General features: G+C 44.3%; 6 protein-coding genes across 6 annotated transcripts; 3 read left to right on the forward strand and 3 right to left on the reverse strand.

The window, feature by feature from the left end:
* Positions 1-6,039: 6,039 nt before the first annotated feature.
* B0H65DRAFT_425488 (uncharacterized protein) lies at positions 6,040-6,436 on the reverse strand (the record flags this gene model as incomplete). The annotated part of the gene is made up of 2 exons (XM_062824580.1): positions 6,040-6,188; positions 6,229-6,436. The coding sequence occupies 2 exons, from the start codon at positions 6,434-6,436 to the stop codon at positions 6,040-6,042; spliced, it is 357 nt and encodes a 118-aa protein (XP_062681430.1).
* Positions 6,437-7,385: 949 nt separating this feature from the next.
* B0H65DRAFT_186579 (uncharacterized protein) lies at positions 7,386-8,591 on the forward strand. The gene is made up of 2 exons (XM_062821580.1): positions 7,386-7,792; positions 8,008-8,591. The coding sequence occupies exons 1-2, from the start codon at positions 7,497-7,499 to the stop codon at positions 8,486-8,488; spliced, it is 777 nt and encodes a 258-aa protein (XP_062681431.1). The 5' UTR covers positions 7,386-7,496; the 3' UTR covers positions 8,489-8,591.
* A 581-nt stretch (positions 8,592-9,172) lies between these two features.
* B0H65DRAFT_186557 (uncharacterized protein) lies at positions 9,173-10,297 on the forward strand. The gene is made up of 3 exons (XM_062821578.1): positions 9,173-9,701; positions 9,769-9,921; positions 9,986-10,297. The coding sequence occupies exons 1-3, from the start codon at positions 9,358-9,360 to the stop codon at positions 10,068-10,070; spliced, it is 582 nt and encodes a 193-aa protein (XP_062681432.1). The 5' UTR covers positions 9,173-9,357; the 3' UTR covers positions 10,071-10,297.
* Positions 10,298-11,862: 1,565 nt separating this feature from the next.
* Positions 11,863-13,088, reverse strand: B0H65DRAFT_186572 (uncharacterized protein). Its single transcript, XM_062821579.1, has one exon. The coding sequence runs from the start codon at positions 12,974-12,976 to the stop codon at positions 12,161-12,163; it is 816 nt and encodes a 271-aa protein (XP_062681433.1). The 5' UTR covers positions 12,977-13,088; the 3' UTR covers positions 11,863-12,160.
* A 755-nt stretch (positions 13,089-13,843) lies between these two features.
* Positions 13,844-14,849, forward strand: B0H65DRAFT_464600 (uncharacterized protein). The gene has a single exon (XM_062826763.1). The coding sequence runs from the start codon at positions 14,159-14,161 to the stop codon at positions 14,834-14,836; it is 678 nt and encodes a 225-aa protein (XP_062681434.1). The 5' UTR covers positions 13,844-14,158; the 3' UTR covers positions 14,837-14,849.
* A 103-nt stretch (positions 14,850-14,952) lies between these two features.
* Positions 14,953-16,435, reverse strand: B0H65DRAFT_524105 (uncharacterized protein; the record flags this gene model as incomplete). Its single annotated transcript, XM_062828815.1, has 3 exons — positions 16,285-16,435; positions 15,382-16,232; positions 14,953-15,341 (listed from the first exon to the last, which is right to left on the reverse strand). Exons 1-3 carry the CDS (start codon positions 16,290-16,292, stop codon positions 14,953-14,955), a joined length of 1,248 nt encoding a protein of 415 aa, XP_062681435.1. The 5' UTR covers positions 16,293-16,435.
* Between the last annotated feature and the right edge of the window lie 125 nt (positions 16,436-16,560).

Consider the following 16,560-nt stretch of genomic DNA (forward strand, 5'->3'; position numbering starts at 1 on the left):
AATTATAGTAGGAAATAGCTTCTTATATAATTTTAATTATAATATTTAGGGTAGTAATAATTATTATAGTAATTATATTAACGTTGAAAGGGTTTTATTAATTTTAAATAGTAAATTATATATTAAATACTATTTTTATTATTTGGGCGAATACATTATTAATAAATAATATTCTAATGAAGTCTTCCTTCTCTTATACGAGGCGTGCGGCTTTTCTCTTCGTAACTTTTTTTTATTTTGCGGCTGCGGCGGTTATAGCAGCGGAAAATTCTATAAGAATTCTAGCTATAGCTATTTGGGTGGGTAGGCCCTATTACTACTATTGTAGCGGCTATTTATTTTATTCTATTGGGTCTATTATGATAGAACCTAATATAATGAGGATAGTATAGTTAATATAGGTATTAGTCGTATAGTTTAATTGAGGTTCTATAAAGAAGGAAAGTTCTATTTGAGAAGCGGTTCTACCGGAGATGCGAGGTTTAAATAGGGGCTATATAAATATAGCTACGGCGTCTCATAATAGCTCTAGTCGATGACTAGAGCGTTACAGCCCAGGCCTAAGCCCTATAGTATTAGCGGCAAAAGCGATATTTAGCTGGGTAATAATAATAGCGTATATAATAAAACTGATAACGACCTAGTATTTTTAATTTTTATCGAAAGTAACTACGCTATCGAAAGGTAGGAATTCTTTATTATTTATCGATATAAAGGCGAAGGTATAAGGATTTTTAATTAGTTTAATAATCTTATAGATATATTCCTATTAAATTAATTAAATTGGGCCTTTCTCCCGGTTTCGAATAATTTCGATACCTAAAAATTATTAAAAATTATTACTTCCAATAAATTTATACTTCTCTTCTAACGTCTTAATAATTAAAATAATTTTATTGTACTATAATTTATTAAGAGTAAATATAATATCGTCGACGTAATAGAAGATTAGGATTTTATCGCGCTTAAAAATATATAAATCTTTGAATAATAATTTAAACCTAAAATTTTCGAAAGTACTATTAAATTCTCTCTACTATAGTAAGGGAATATATCAGAGCTGGTAAAAGGCCTTAAAAAATCTAAAAATAATACTGTACTTACAATACCTAAGCGGTATACGTATATAAATTTCTTTATCGAAATAAGTATTAATAAAGGTATTAACTACGTTGTATTAAATAAATTCGAAATTAAATAGAATAATTTAAGTAATAATAAATCGAAATAACCAACTAGCGAGAATAGCAGTATATATTTCCTTACTATAATTATATTATTAATCGCCTCTAACGACGAAGCGAACTTTAAGCTTTTAGAATCGACCGTACTTATTAAATTTATATACGTGTACTTATATACAATCGAGGATTTAACAACCTTTAATATAAGGGGCGTCCTTATTAATTTCGACCTATAACTTTATTTCTTTATAACTATTAAAATATATTTCCTTTACTTATTTAAAGAAATTACCAAGGTTATAATATTCGAAATCGCAATAAATTTTTAATATTAGAATGAAATTTTATTATTTAATAAAATCCAACCTACTACCCTTTATAATTAAATAATTAATCTCGACCTTAATAATAGTCTTACCCTACCGCTATCCTACTAATTAAAGGAGTCTCCTAACGTTAAAGGTAGCTTCCTATAATTCAAACGTCGGGAAGGATATAAACTCTAGTAAATCTATAATTAGACCGGCAATAAGAGCAGTAGGCGGCGAGGCAAATAAAAATAAGTATATAAATACAAAGTCGATAAATATTTTATTTTAAAAGGTAGGCTCTAATACTTTTATAATTATTAGTTCAATCTTACCGCTATCTTCTTAAAGCTCGTTATCGAAAAATAATAAAGGGAGTAAAATAATACTATTATCTTCTATATTTTAGCTAATAATAAAAAGTTCGAAGTATCACGTAAAAGGATAAAGTAATTAATCGATTCGGTTAAGGAAATTAGTAATTTTATTAATAATTAATTTCTCTACGGTCGTATAGTCTTTTAATTTCCCTAAATAGAACGAATTTTCGTTAAATAATATATTATAAGTATAAACGATACAACTCATCTAAAAATTCCAAATTTAATAAATAAAGGAAGCAAAATAACCAATAAAAAATCTAATCTATACTTTTAATTAAAGCTTCTTAAATCTCTACTCCTTCTTTTAAACAATAATTATTATCGTATAGACATTATATCTATAAACATAAAAATAATGAAAATTAAATTTATAAGGCTCGGTTTATACCCCCTTACAATAGGCGACAAAAGTATAGAATCGTTCGTATAGTAATTTCTAATTATAGAAGTACTTAAACGATCGGTTACTAAAATAAATTACAGTTAAAATAATTTCAAATTAGAAGTTATAAGGGAAGTTCGCGCTCTTAATTATTATACGCAACTTTTTTTTAATTATACCCCCTAAATATTTAGTACCGCCGTTTTAAATTTAAATATCAAATAGTAAAGGCTCGAAAATAATAAAGCGGATAGCAAATTAATTTCTAACGTATTAATTATTAAATTCGTTATCGCATTTAATATATTTAATTTTAACGTTATACTAATAATAAATTATATCGACAATACCGAATAAACTTCGAACGATCGTAACTATTTACCGGTCGGCTATATAAATATTCTAAACGAAATTAATCTAATAATATATAATAAATACTATTAATTTATAACAGCCTCTTCTTTCTTTAAAATCGAAGATATTAATAATAAAACGCTCGCCGGGCTTAAATCCTTAGTTACGTAATTTTTATATAACGTTTTATTTAAATTTCGAAATACTATACGTATTATATTAATAAATAATAGAACCTTTAAATTTAATACCCTTAACGTTATAAAAATATTTAAAGACTTAAAAACCCGGGTAATTAAATCTCCCGTACTATAAATTCACTAATATTTTATAAGTGCGTTGGCTAATATAAGAATTAAAACAATTTCGTTAGGTAAAGAAGGTAGCGCGATTAAAGGAGAAAGGATGGTATTCGAAAACCGTTCAATAATAAATATTTTGAAAATAATAAAAAATAGAGCTATTTAATCAACGAAGGCAATTATTAAATAATTTATAATCCTAATAAAAACTTTATTTATAAAATAATTAAAGAAATATAAAGTTTATAGTAAAATTAGGGTAGAAGGCTACTTCCTTCAACTTCAATCGAAGAAGTCCTTTCTATCTTTAAATTTCTACGTTAACAATTTTAAAACCCTTAATAGGTATTTAAAAATTACCAGCCTAAACGTAATCCTTTAAAGACGCTACTCGAAACGAAAAAAAAACGAATAATTTCGTTAAAAATATAAAAGGAAGTACTAAAATCGAAAATATTAAAATTTTTAAGAAGGTAAAATTCCCCTTTATTACCTATATTAAAAGTACTTTATTTAATAAAAAATATTAAATTGTAGGTATCGATTTTTCATCTCCTTTATTATTTAGAGGCGGTAATAATATTATACGTAGAAATAATAAAACGGTCCCGTATTTAATTTTTAACTTTCTCGACCTTCTTACGAATTTCTAAATACTTTTTGAAATTTTCGTTAATAAATTTTTAAATTAAAGGAGCAGGCTTCTACTTTAGGTTATCTTTAATTTTAAATACTAAACATTAATAATATATTATTAAATAAAGTCTTTATGCCTAAATTTTATATTATAATAAAGAATTCACTCTCTTTTTCGGCTATAGAAAATTTCTAATATTTTTATCCGCTCCGCGTTTCTTCTTTATATTTACTTTCTATTTCTTTTTATAATTAAAATTAAAAGCGTCCTCCTTATCCAATACAAATTTTGACGAACTAAAATAATTAGTAACTTAAGCGCCGTACATAATAACCTTCTTATTAAATCTAACTACAACGATAATATATTTCCGAATACCGACCTTTTTAAAATTAACGGATACGTCCTTATAATTTAAAACTTTATTTTCAAATTCGGTATTAAACTTCTATAAATTTACTACCCAAATAAATTTATATAGCCAGATTATATCGACGAAATTGGTAAATTACGAAGTGGGGATAGAATAATCGCTAATTTTAAAACGTTTTCAAATAATTATAAAAATCTCCTATTCGGATAATTATTATTCAAAATCTTTAATAACCTTCTTCTAAGTCTCGTTAATAAAAGTTTAATAATTATAATAAATTTTAATCATTTAATTAATAGGACGGTAATTAATTTAACCCTTAATTTCTCTAAATTAATCTTTAAAGAATTAATCTTATTCGAACGAAGAATTAATATAATAAGCGGCAATATAAATATTTATTTAATTACGGATTCGGGTATTAGCGTTATTAAAATCCTTCTAATATTTATAGCGGGTATTATACGTATTATTAAATTAATTATATACTACCTTCCTAGCAATTATTAAACCGACGGTAGGATTAATAATTATATCCTCTAGAATATCCTATTTAATATAATATTTATCTTCCTCTTCCTCTTTATTTTCTTCTTCCTCTACTTCTTTATCGTTAACACTTTTAACAGCTTCTTACTAAATTTAAATAATAATAATAATTTCAATAATAATATTAATATTCGTATTATTAATATTGGTAATAATAATAATAGTAATTATCGTAATAATAATTATAACCTTCTTAATTCGGATTCTATAATTAAATTTAACGAACTCTTTCTTTACCGCCAAAAGGCGGTCCTTAGCCTACTTCGTAAGGAAAAAGTCTTTCGGCTTAAAGGGTAAAACTTAATAAATTATAAGTCCTCCCTTAAGTAACCAATTACCAAACTTTTAATTACTATTAACGAATCTCTTAAGAGCTTTATACTAGCTAGGCCAATCGTTAGGCGACTTAAGGATAACTATAACAATCTTATCAGTAGATTCTTTTAATAAAGATATAGTTATTTAAAAGTAAGTTAGCGGTTGAGCTTTTCATAGGGATATTGCTTATTATCGTAGCGCGATTGAACGTAAATACGCAAATCAAACTATTAATTATCAAATTAAACGGTACAGAATTAATTAATTAAAGAGTATATATAGCTAATTCGAGCGAGCGCTCTAGAAGGTATAGGGAGTGCTAGGGTAGCCCAGATATGCCCAGGAATTAGGCTTAATCAGGTGGCTAGGAATCTAACCCTCAACGAATTAGCCAGAATCCCCACCCTTGAATCTGACACTTTGTTTCTCTACACGCACTTCACTACCGTAACCTTACACCTTCGGCTACCAAGCCTTCGTGATCCTCCGACATCGTTCTTCCCAAGATTACACGACATGATATTGTCCACGAATGGCCCGGATATCATGTCACGCCTGGTAACCTTTCGATCGATATGATTCGCGAGTTTTCATGGACCGAAAAGCCCTAGCCGCATTTCTCTAGCACGAACTGCGAACTGCTGAGGCTTTGCCTGCAAACCAGCCGTTTCAAACTGCGCGGACGTCTACAGGAACGAGCAATTGGTAGACGAACTGCGAGCGGCAAAAGAGTTCTTCGCTTTCATACGGTTTGGCCTTATCCACGGTTACTATTGACGTTTCTTTTTTTTTCTCTTTTTTTTCCTGACGAAATCTTAGAAGCCGAATGAATCTGCCTTGGACAACAAAGCATGCAGCTGGGCTGCCATCCACTATCATTTTTTCCCCTCAGACGGGCCAGCAGTCATCATCATCACTCAATCATCAATGCCTGCTTTGGAAACGGAGAGTTCAACAACAACCTCGTCACGACACAAGACACAAAGAGGAAGCTTGTTTCTTTTCCTTCCTTTTCCCGTCATACCCCCGGGCGCGGATTTGGCACCTCATGTACGCTTCATGTACGTTTTCCGGCATGGTTCTCTCAGCAGGCACCTTGGGGCTCCGGCTATGGCATCTTTCATCCTATGAAATCGTGCCCAGTCATCAGTCGTCGGCGCAAGTTTGGTCGGACTGCATTTCCCTAATTCCACTCAAACACTGAGGTTACATTTTCGCTGTTCCATGTCCCCAAATGTCCCCACACAGGCTACATCCAGCCGCGGAACCCATTTTCCTTCTCGAACACCAGCAACGACCAGCCGTCGTCGTTCCCTGCACCGATACGCCTTTGCGCCGCACCATGCCATGAACGTGCAGGAAGGCTTGATGCGTTGTCCCCTTGCTGCCCTCCCGAGCCTGCATTAGGCACGAAGGGAAGTCATGTACGTATGTACACCGTTTGCATACCTACATCCACGGGTCATGTCACATACCAGCCCAGGTACCTGTTCTTCTACCGGTTCATCGTTGCAACGTTCAAGCTCTTCGTTGTCAGACTTCATCCACGCCTCCACGCCTCCACTCCTCCCAACTGGATTAGCTGACCATTGAGCTGGACTCTTCACTTCCACCGGCACTTCTGACGCAATGCCCCGCGTCGCCATTGGGGGTTGTTTTCGCGGGGGCGCAAGTTCGCATACCCAAACGGCTCCAGCTATCAGCCATGCGAGGTGAATTGGGCCGGCCTAGCTTTGCCTTTCTCTGATGCCAGCAGGGTCCGGGTTGATGGCGCTTCAAGTGAGTGGCCCGACGACAGCACACCATATGGCTTCTGGCTTCTTGTTGGTGGACGGCAAAACCACACTAGCTACGTCTTCGCATGCTTTGCAAGTCATGCTCCTTCCCCACCTTATCGAGGTACCTTCTGGCTAGAATCACTGTCTGGAAAACCGACTGTGGTTGGGGGACGCGGGATGAAAACGGTTCAAGGAACTGCAGTAGGCGTCAAAGTTCGGTTCGGTCTACATCCCGGACCTCTCGGACGCCTCTTTCCTGACTGGGCTTTATCCTCCGCTGGGCTTCCAAGACATTTAGAAATTCCTAGATAGGACCATTACTTATCTTTGGAAGTCAATGGATGTCTCTTCTAGTAAGGGGGTTTCAGGCCTTCACGTTCTCGTTCTATCACCTTTATTCACAATTCAGATTCTTATGAGAACCTTCGGGCAAGTGCCTCAATGTCTTCTTCGGTTTACCCTTGACCTACATGGGTTGACTGTGTCGTACATGTCACCTCGCGGAGTTGCCTCACAGGACGGACCGGCACACGCATCCGCCCCTGGATCTCTGCAGTTCGTCTGGACCTCCAGGGATAGAGCAATGGAGCGCACCGCTTCTTGTCAAACTGCGTGGCCTTCTGAATCATACTCATGTCAACTGTCACGGCTGGAGGCTCCCGAAACCTTCCTCGGCATGTCATCTAGGCAAGGCAAAACAGCTTGAACATCACAGCGTCTGAGACCCGCATAGAGGCTTCACTCCCACGGTCCATATAACGACACAATATCCTACGAGAACAGTTTGTGAGGTTCTTCAAGCAGACCAGTACCTTCAAGAAAAGCCTGGAAGTTGACTACAATCTCAATATGTACCTGAACTTCTGCAAGGCCCAAAAGACAATGCTGTTCTGTCATTTTTGACCCGACGTCAAACACTTGGGTATATATGTCTCGGACATTTCCATCGGGACCCAACTTATGTCACCTATGCTGTCTTGCCCAAGGTTCGGCACAATGCGAGCAATGCCCTGTTGGACGTCTCCAACCAATTGCTGTAGGGTCAAGTCAGCCTGAATGGTTGGGGGGTCTCGCCGTTCCAACCAATGGAATTATCCCAATTCTCGGAATTGAGTTTAGTTTTACAGTAAGGTACTGCTGGCTTTCCCGCTCTCTTATAGGGGAGAAAAGAACGAAGCTAAGGGAACCACAGGCCAAACAGAACGCTCCTGGAACACTGAAAAGGTACGGATGTCAGGCCAAGAAATCAGATGAGCAAAATGGGAGAAATCCGAATCTCGAGGAAGAGAGGGGGAAAATTATGATGCAGACATTTTGAACAACACATCGCTCACCCGATTCCCTGCATCACTGCCTTACCCACCTTTTCGCACCCTCCGTTTGAACTCAAACATCGCTCCTACCAACGAAAACGGTTCTATAGCTGACGAATCCAACAGCACCTTTGCCATGTGGCTAGCGTTAACGGACGAGCGCGCTTGTTTCGTTCGTCACCAATTCCCAAGTGGGAAGCTCTCCCAACCTACACAGTGCACCATGTACACGGAAGCGGCTTATGAAGAAGCCGGTGCCTTAGTATTGCTTCCCGACCCGTGTTCCGTACCATGGTGCAGATCGATTCCAGTTGGCCAGCGCAAGTCTGATACATCTCTCTATGTACAATTTACTCATCCTCACAGAAATGTTTTTTTTGGTAGAATATCAGGCCCGACACTCACTTTCTATTGCCCACCGGCTTGTCATACACCGTCAACAACTCACGCATTCCTCATACCCGAACTATCCTTGCCTGAATTCTGGCCAGAGCACCCCTTGCTTATTACCTACAATGGCTTATGCCTCCGATGCCTGCTTCCTTTTATCGACAACCTGTTGCACACACGCCCCTCCACATGCCCTTGTGCTCCGTTCTGGACTTGATTATCGATCCTCTAGCTCCCCGTTTATCCCAGCTCGGCCTCCCCGTTGGTGCTTCGTTCGCCCTTTGGATGTCTTTCCGGACCGTCCTTTGCTTTGTCACTTACATGCGGTGTGAATCTGGAAAAACCTGACAGGATCCTCACTTGATATTCCCTCCATCACTCCGGGTCCACCAATACAAACGGTGATAGTTGCCTCTCGGCATATGCATTGCCTTTCTCTGAGCATTCGAAATCCACCTGCAGGCGAATGCGAGCCTTCCTTCATGGTCGAAAGCTTCAGGGATCACCCCATCGGCTTTGCCATCCTCATGCTCGTTGGACATATCGCCACGGCAGAAGAGTGGATGACAGGCCAGGCACTATCGAAACTAGTCCATCGTCGTCACCACCATCCCCGTCCCTGTCAACCTGATCCTATCTCCTGCCGGTTTACAAGCGGGGTCAAGGAAGGCCTGTCCACGAATAGAGTCACCGACTCTTATCTCTCGAGATCATGATGGCTCGAAGTTGTCGACAGGGGGGAGGTTGAGAAAGGTATAAAAGGGGGTTGTTGTTGACCAGAGTAGTTGAGTTTTTCTTTCTCCTTCTCCATCACATCTTCAGTCTTCAGATCCAGACCCAGAACCTTCTTGAAGACCTTGTTTACACTCAGACACTTTTGGCAACTATCTTGACACTTGGCCTTGTCTTCCCATTACTTGACTCTTCCCAGTCTAGTTCCTGCATCAATCCACATCCCAATACCCACAAGTCCTCATCCGAACCTGGGGAAACCCCACAAACGCACAAGCCGTCATACCTCTTCTTGGTATCCACCACCACAGTGACGTCTTCCGCATTCAGGTCACACATTACACAGTCACAATCATGTCGTTAAACTACTCTACCCAGTATCACGCGGCTACTGGCGCGCTTCCCATTCCTTCCGGAAAGGGACAGTACCCCACGTATCCTACCTACTACAACAGCAATGACAGCAACTACTCCGTCTCTCCTCCTGAGGAATCCGATCCGTCAGTGACTTCCGGATCTGGCATGGGTCATTCCACCTATTCCATTCCCGCCTCTACCTACGCTGGAAGCAGCCAGGGAGATTACGAGAGCGCGGGATCTGCGAGTGGTATCGATCTGAACGAGTACATGCAAGATCGATTTGCGGATACGTTCTCGCCCATCCCTCTTGACCGCTTGACGGTCGAGCAGGCCAAGATGTGAGTTTGTTTCCGGACCGGAGAGGCTGTGTTCTCCTGGACTATTTACTAATCGGATCCACTTTAGCTCTGGCGGTCTGAACGCAAAGCACCGCGAGGTCCTCGAACTGCAGGCCAAGGCACAAGCACGTCTTGCGAGGACAAGGGCGCGATTTGCCCAGGGGCTTGAAGATGCCCAGGCGGTGCGGAAAGACCTCGAGTGGACACAGAAGAAAGTGACGTGAGTTTTGATTTCCGAGAATCAGAAAGAAAGAGCGAACTTGGAACTGACTGCTTCGAAACAGAGCTCTTTCAGCCAAGGCGGCAAAGAAGCACCCCAAGGAGTACAGCAAGGCGCGCGCACGTCACCCCTCTCCGGATGCTTTCTAAACCAATGCGGTCACATTTGCATCTGAAAACTATTTCCCTTCATCTTCTTTTCTTCGGATTCAGCACATAGGGATTATACTTGCACATACCCCTTTTTCATGTTTACTTTTTGCACAAAACGGGAAAATGTCCTGGAGGTCTTTTGGAATTCTCAGCCTTGCGGAAGAGATGACGTTGGAAAAACCATATGAGACGCGGCAAATTTAGCCGCGATATACGCCCAGCGGAGACAGGGAAAAACGGAGTCAGGTTTACGGTTGACGGGGGTGGTCGTTAGGTTGGGCTGGAATGCGTCAAGACGTGCAGCTTGCGGCGTTTTCCTCGTTCAAACTACACGCCCCCCCTGCTCTTCCCTTACCACGGACCACATCGTTTCGAAAAAATGCCCAGTTTCTTTGATTGGACTGTTTTTTTGGGATTTCCTTGGGGGCCTTTTCTTTTCCTGGATATTATATGGGTTGGGTTAGACGCCGCATCCAGGCACCAGGCACACTCACACCCCCCTCCATTTTCTTGGCTTTCTTTTCACAAAGATGGAGGGTGGGAATCCGGATCCTTGGGAAGGTGACGACGCAGGGGCAAGACACTTGCCGTGGGAGGGGAGATCCGAGTCGCTGCAGAACACACAAGCCCGACAGGGCTGCAGGATGTGATGGCTACTGCCGGTGTGGTGGTGGGTGTGTGAGCACGATGGGCGTGGCAGCGGGAGCGACAGTGACGGTTGCTCTGCCTATTCGTCCAAAATACTCGGAAAACGACTCCGAGACCCGCGAGGAGCTCCACACACCCACTGCTACCGGCCTGACACCCTCCTCTGTCCGTTATCCTGGGCGGCTTGTCAGCTTCTTGGCTTGATCTGGCACGTGTCTGGGGACCGTTCGGCATAAGGAAAACGGACCACCCAGTCCCCAGATACGGACGGACAGTGTGGACAGAAGTGCCGGCTGACTGGGTACCTATGTTCCCTCTGACAGTGGGGGGGACTATTGCCCCTTGAGGCTAAGCTCCATAGAGTAGATGTTGGTGCTGCTCGGGTGAGGCAGTGGGGTGATGGGTGGTTGGTGGATGGTGGATGGCTCATGGCTCTTCTGTATCTAGCCGGGTTTGCCTGTACCAGACAGGCAATGGGGTAGGATTCGTGGAATTTGTGGCTTGATCTTCTCTTTGGATATAGTATCTCGGGTCTTGGCTAGGCGTTTTTGAGGTAGTCTTCTTCATATGTTGATTTTGGTAGTTAAAAGATCTTTTTGTCTTGAGGTGGGTGTCGTGACGTGACCTGTGACCGTGTATTTTGTAGGAAAGTGTCCGGGTCCGGGTAGGGAGAGCACTTGGCCGAGTGGTCTATAGATGACTCTCCCCTGGATGAATGATAATGATGGGTGATGTGTGAAGGTGGATAGGCAAGTGCGAGAGTACCTTAAGGTAGGGAAAGTAAAAGTAACAGGAAGTAGACATGACCTTGACAAAGGAAAACTCATGATGGATAGTCTCATGTGATGCGACCACACATACCCTTAGGTAGTGTAGGTAAGTGAGTGAAGTGTTGTACAACATAGAGACACCATTCATCACCCACCCATGGACTACCCCGACTCAGATGACATCCATCAGACATCCCACAGGAGCTGGGTAGGCACCAGACAAACTAGATACCATCCACAGGAAGGGGGTATTGAGAAGTGAATGACCAATGCGGATGTTGAGGAGGGAACATAAGAACAACACGACTTGTTGAATAAAGAACTAGGGTATCAAACCAACCGATTAACTGACAGATGGAACTGGTATGGCTCTGACCACCACTGCCATGGCAATCATAAACATTGCCAGCAGGCAGAGCAGCAGCATGAGCAGCAGCGGAGCCACACATCGACCGTCGGCGCGCGCACTCCAAGCTTCACCTTCAGCTTCAGCTTCAACCCCTGCTTGGACTTTCGATACTGATATCGGCGTCTCCTCCTGTATCACCATCACCACCATCGTCACCATCGCCATCATCGTCACCATCCACATTGCATCATGTCGGTGCACCAGAAGTGATGAAGGGCCTTCACCTCCACATAAGGCCCCTGCTGTACAGTAGGTACAGCTTATACGACCGGCTGACCCTCCTGCTGAGAACCAGAAGCCCCAGACCCAGACCCAGACCCGAGCCCTCCACGACGGCCACCGCCTCCGCCACCTCCAGACCGACTAGGTAGCCAGCTCCCCACGGCTTCCATCCCGCGCTGCTGCTCCAATCGCTCCCAGGGGTTCTCGTTGCTTGATGGGTCGTAGTAATCGGTGTACCAAGGTTTCGAGGGGTCGCCGCGTCCGTGACCGTGACCGCCATGTCCACCCCTACCGCCGACGCCGACGCCGACGCCGCCGCGACCACCTCGTCCGCCGTGGCCACTGTGGCCACCTCTTTGGTTGTGAAGGTTGTTGTTGTTGAAGCCGTGATTCGACACTTGGATTTGCGGTGGTTTGGGTGGTAGAGATGGGTTGATTGGAAGCGTGATGGTGGTGGTAGTCGATGAAGCCTCGGCAGCGGGATTTTCGTCGTTGTCGTTGTCGTTGTCGTCGATGTCGAGGTTGATCTCGTTCTCATCCCCAACATTGTCTTCCTTCTCACTCTTGGAAGCAAAAACCCTCCGTTGAACAGGGACGTCATTCGCCCCCGTACCCTGTGGTGTCGGACCGACGTAGGCGTCGACGCGGGAGTTGTAGCGCCGTTTCTTAGAGGGACGTCCGTTAGGATCAGCAGCAGAGGTTTCGTCGGCATCGGAGTCTCCGGCAAGGGGAGCTTGTTGGCCGAAGGAGGAGAAACCCATTGCTGCGGCCATGGCGGCTGCTTCCGCCTCTACGTCGGCGAAGATTTCATCGTCGTTGGTGTTGGTGGTGTTGTCGGAGGGTGGTTGAGTCATTTTGGTGGTTGGAATTCGGGTGAGGTGAGTTGGTCAGTGGTGGGGTGGGGGTGCGGCGGGTGGATGGAGTGAGATGGGGGTGTTGATGATGAGGTTGAGGTCGAGGTTGAGGTTGAGGTTGAGGTTGAGTTGCTGTACGCAATTTTGAGAACCTGTCAAAATCTGAGCGCAATGTTTCCGGTCAGGGTGATTCGAATTCGAAGTTCTGTATAACACTTTGTACGATGTTAAATCGCCACTTCCTTTTCACCCTTGGTTTGTCATTGATTGTCCCCTGTGAACGAGTGGAAGAAGTCGATGTGAAGTCGAAAATGACCAAGCCCCAACGCGCGCCAAGAAGATCAAGAACTACCTCTACAGATCAAAAGGTGGAGTCAAGACATGTCGTTGAATCAGCCTTGTGGGGCCCCACTCGTTCCCCGCTAAAAGCCTAAAACAGAACAGCCGCACACAGTGGATTGGGTGGATGCGTGCGCTAAGGCCGAATTGGGTACCTCGATGAATGGAACCCTTGTCTCGGAATGTCACCCTCCCGATTGGAGTTTTGTCACTTTTCAACTGCTGATCTTTTTCTGGACTTGACTGTGATCAAATCCTACGGTATGACATCTTACCTGAACCGCTCTTGACGATGCGGTTAAAGATCACCTTGTCGGTGAGATATGACAGGACGGGAAGAGTGTTGAAAACAAGAAAAGGGTGACCGGTAGGACGGCTGACCCGATACATAGCACTGGCCTCCATGACTTCTTCGGTCAAAGCTGAAGTGTCTGGGTTTGACGCGGGCAAGACGCCAGGACGACTATCAGTTGGAAGTTTTCTTGATTCCAATTCTTATGTCGAAAATCCCATGAGATCTCCAGTCACCGTTTCCATCTGATAAATGGTCTATACCCTGGAGGATGCTGAGATATCCAGACCAAGGCAGGGGACTCAAGCATCCCTGTGTTTCCAGTGAACCAATCGGTAGTAGCGTACCATTTCACACTGTTTCAGCTGACCCGACCCAACATCATCAAGACATCAAACCTCTTCCACCCTTGAACTTCACTCTCATCCCAGAATCGCACATATATAGGACCAGCCCGTTTCATCCATCAGTTCTGCTCATTATATCAACCTTCAACAACAATAATCAAGTTTGTCATCTTAACCATCGACCATCGCCTCATCAACCAAACCATGGCCACCACACCGCCCACCACCTCTTCCGGCATGAAAGTCACCCTCCGCCTCCCCTACAAATACTCCCACCCCTCTCGCTCCTCCCCACCCCCACAAACCATCCCCTTCCCACCCCTCGACTTCCTCCACCGCACCTGGTCCGTAACCCACTCCACCCTCTCCATGTGGCGCTCCGCCCGCAACGTGCGCATCACCTACAAACCTTTGTCTCCCACCACCTCAGACGGCCGTCCACGCCTAGACGACCTAGTCGAATACGAATCCCTCTCCGGTTCAGGGGGCGTCAAGACCGTCGCGGGAATCGACACAGGCAACTGGGACTTGGCAAATATCAAAGATGACACTACCAGTTGGGACTGGCGCGGGTCGGGGTGGTTGTTTTTTGTGAGCAGTCATTGGGAGGTGTTGGGGTGGGGGGAGAGAAAAAATGAGGAGACGGGGGAGGTACAGGAGAGGTGGGTGGTTACGTGGTTTGCGCCGACGCTGTTTACGAAGGAAGGGGTGGATGTTTATAGTGATCGGAAGGAAGGGGGGAGTAAGGAGCTGGTGGAGGAGATTTTGGGGAGTTTGAACGAGATGCTGGAGGAGGGTGGGGAGGGAACGAAGAGTTTGAGGGAGATGGTGGAGAGGGATATGAGGGAGGTGGCGATTAGTTTGCCTTGGAAGGAGAGGTGATGGGATGGGTGGGATTGGGATACAGTGTTTGGGCATTGGTGTTTGGTTGGGAGGTAATGGATAATATTTGTCTTGGGTATCTTGTTCACTATTTACCTAATGTTGACGCTAGGGTTTTATGTTCCAAACGTTGGAAATTGGAAAAAGATGAGGATGTTATGTGCGATCACCTCTTCCATGTCTTGGCTTGTCCTTGTCACCCGGCCTTTCTGATCGGTGATGATGTTGATGATGATCATGCTTACCATCATGACCATCGCGATCTCTGTGGTTGCGATGCTCGCGGTCGTCCCGCTCCTTGCTAGACCGTCTATGGTGCCTGTCACGAGAGTGATCTCTTCTCCTTTCCCTGTCTCTTTCACGCTCACGACTTCGTTCTCCGTCGCAGTTTCTCTCCCTTTCCTCATGATGGCGACCCCGTTCACGATCTCTGTCGCGGTCATGGCGACGCTCACGGTGGCGGTCTCTATCTCGCGATCGGTCTCGGTGATGGTCTCGTTCCCGCCTTTCTGACCGAGACCACCTCCCGCGGTCAGACTCGTCACCAGGCTCCCTACTATCATGTCTTTCCCTGCGGTGTTCTGTTCGCCTTCTCTTCTCCCGTCGCCGCTCTTCCTTCCGCAGATCCTTCAGTTCTCTTTCCCTCTCCTCATTCTCCCGCTCCCGTTCCTTATTAAGATCGCGCACCATCTTGGCACCCCTCTTCATCATCGCAAGCGGATCACTGGCACTCAGTCTTTCCACCTCACGAGCCTTCCGTCCTGGATCCTCCTTTCCGAACACGTTCTTGGATGGAACCAACGCAGCAACGTCCCCATCTGGTGTCGCATACCAGGGGCCGTTCTTCGCTAGCAAGCCTTCCGCATCCCTGCCCGCCGCGCTGGTAAAGCGTACCTGATGCTGCTCCGCCTCCTCACGCTTTTTCTTTGATGCTTCTGTCTCTGTTTTCTCGTCCTTTTCTGCCAGCTTCAGCTCCTCTTCAGCAAACAACGTGATATGACCCCTGCTATCGACCAGCGATGCAGTGGTGATGGAAGTCGACTTCACTGGGCCAGACAGCTCCCTGGCCGCACTTTCCCCTGCCGTGGCACGTTCTCGCGCTACCCTCATTTCATAATCGGTGTCATCTTCGCCTGCACGCTTGCGTTTGCGTCCTTCCGTCAGAGGGTCACGTTCACGATGACGGCGCCCATGATTGCTGGAATCTGCTGCTGGCGGTTCCTCAAGTGGCGGCGGGACTTCACCGCGGAGAATGGCTAGACGACGTTCCGCGTCGACCTGTTGCATGCGTTGCTCTTCAGCTTCCTCGCGAGCACGGGCCTCGGCCTCGTCACGGCGGACGCGGGCGACGTTGTCTGTGTTGTAGACATTCCATGATTTTTTGCCGAGCAGGTGGCTGTGATGTTGTTAGTACAGTTTCGCACGTCCAAGAGCAGGACGTTACTCACAGAGGCATATCGATATTCACATATAATGAAACGGTTCTCTCTCTTTTTATGTGAGGGATGTTGACGGCGACGGCACATTGGTAGAAGTACCTTTCATCTGACAATTGCTGGTACCCGCCCAGCCGGCCAACACGTGCCCCGCTCTTTGACGTACATTGATCAGGGGCGAGTCTGGCCGCCAGGGGACAAGGTCCGGGGACCCACTGAATTAGCGCTTCCAGTACCTGAGGCAGGGGTGCTATTACAAGTAATTTGACCGTATGCGCATCAAAATAC

This window comes from Neurospora tetraspora (assembly GCF_033439725.1).
Source record: "Neurospora tetraspora strain CBS 560.94 chromosome Unknown B0H65scaffold_4, whole genome shotgun sequence".
NCBI classification, from domain to species: domain Eukaryota; kingdom Fungi; phylum Ascomycota; class Sordariomycetes; order Sordariales; family Sordariaceae; genus Neurospora; species Neurospora tetraspora.

Excerpts from the sequence above, each read along its gene's own strand:
- B0H65DRAFT_186579 (XM_062821580.1), top strand. The coding sequence starts at position 7,497 with ATGTCTCGGACATTTCCATCGGGACCCAACTTATGTCACCTATGCTGT. Across the intron at positions 7,793-8,007 it reads GCTCCTGGAACACTGAAAAG|CACCTTTGCCATGTGGCTAG; the intron begins GTACGGATGTCA and ends CGAATCCAACAG.
- B0H65DRAFT_186557 (XM_062821578.1), top strand. The coding sequence starts at position 9,358 with ATGTCGTTAAACTACTCTACCCAGTATCACGCGGCTACTGGCGCGCTT. Across the intron at positions 9,702-9,768 it reads ACGGTCGAGCAGGCCAAGAT|CTCTGGCGGTCTGAACGCAA; the intron begins GTGAGTTTGTTT and ends GATCCACTTTAG. Across the intron at positions 9,922-9,985 it reads TGGACACAGAAGAAAGTGAC|AGCTCTTTCAGCCAAGGCGG; the intron begins GTGAGTTTTGAT and ends GCTTCGAAACAG.
- B0H65DRAFT_186572 (XM_062821579.1), bottom strand. The coding sequence starts at position 12,976 with ATGACTCAACCACCCTCCGACAACACCACCAACACCAACGACGATGAA.
- B0H65DRAFT_464600 (XM_062826763.1), top strand. The coding sequence starts at position 14,159 with ATGGCCACCACACCGCCCACCACCTCTTCCGGCATGAAAGTCACCCTC.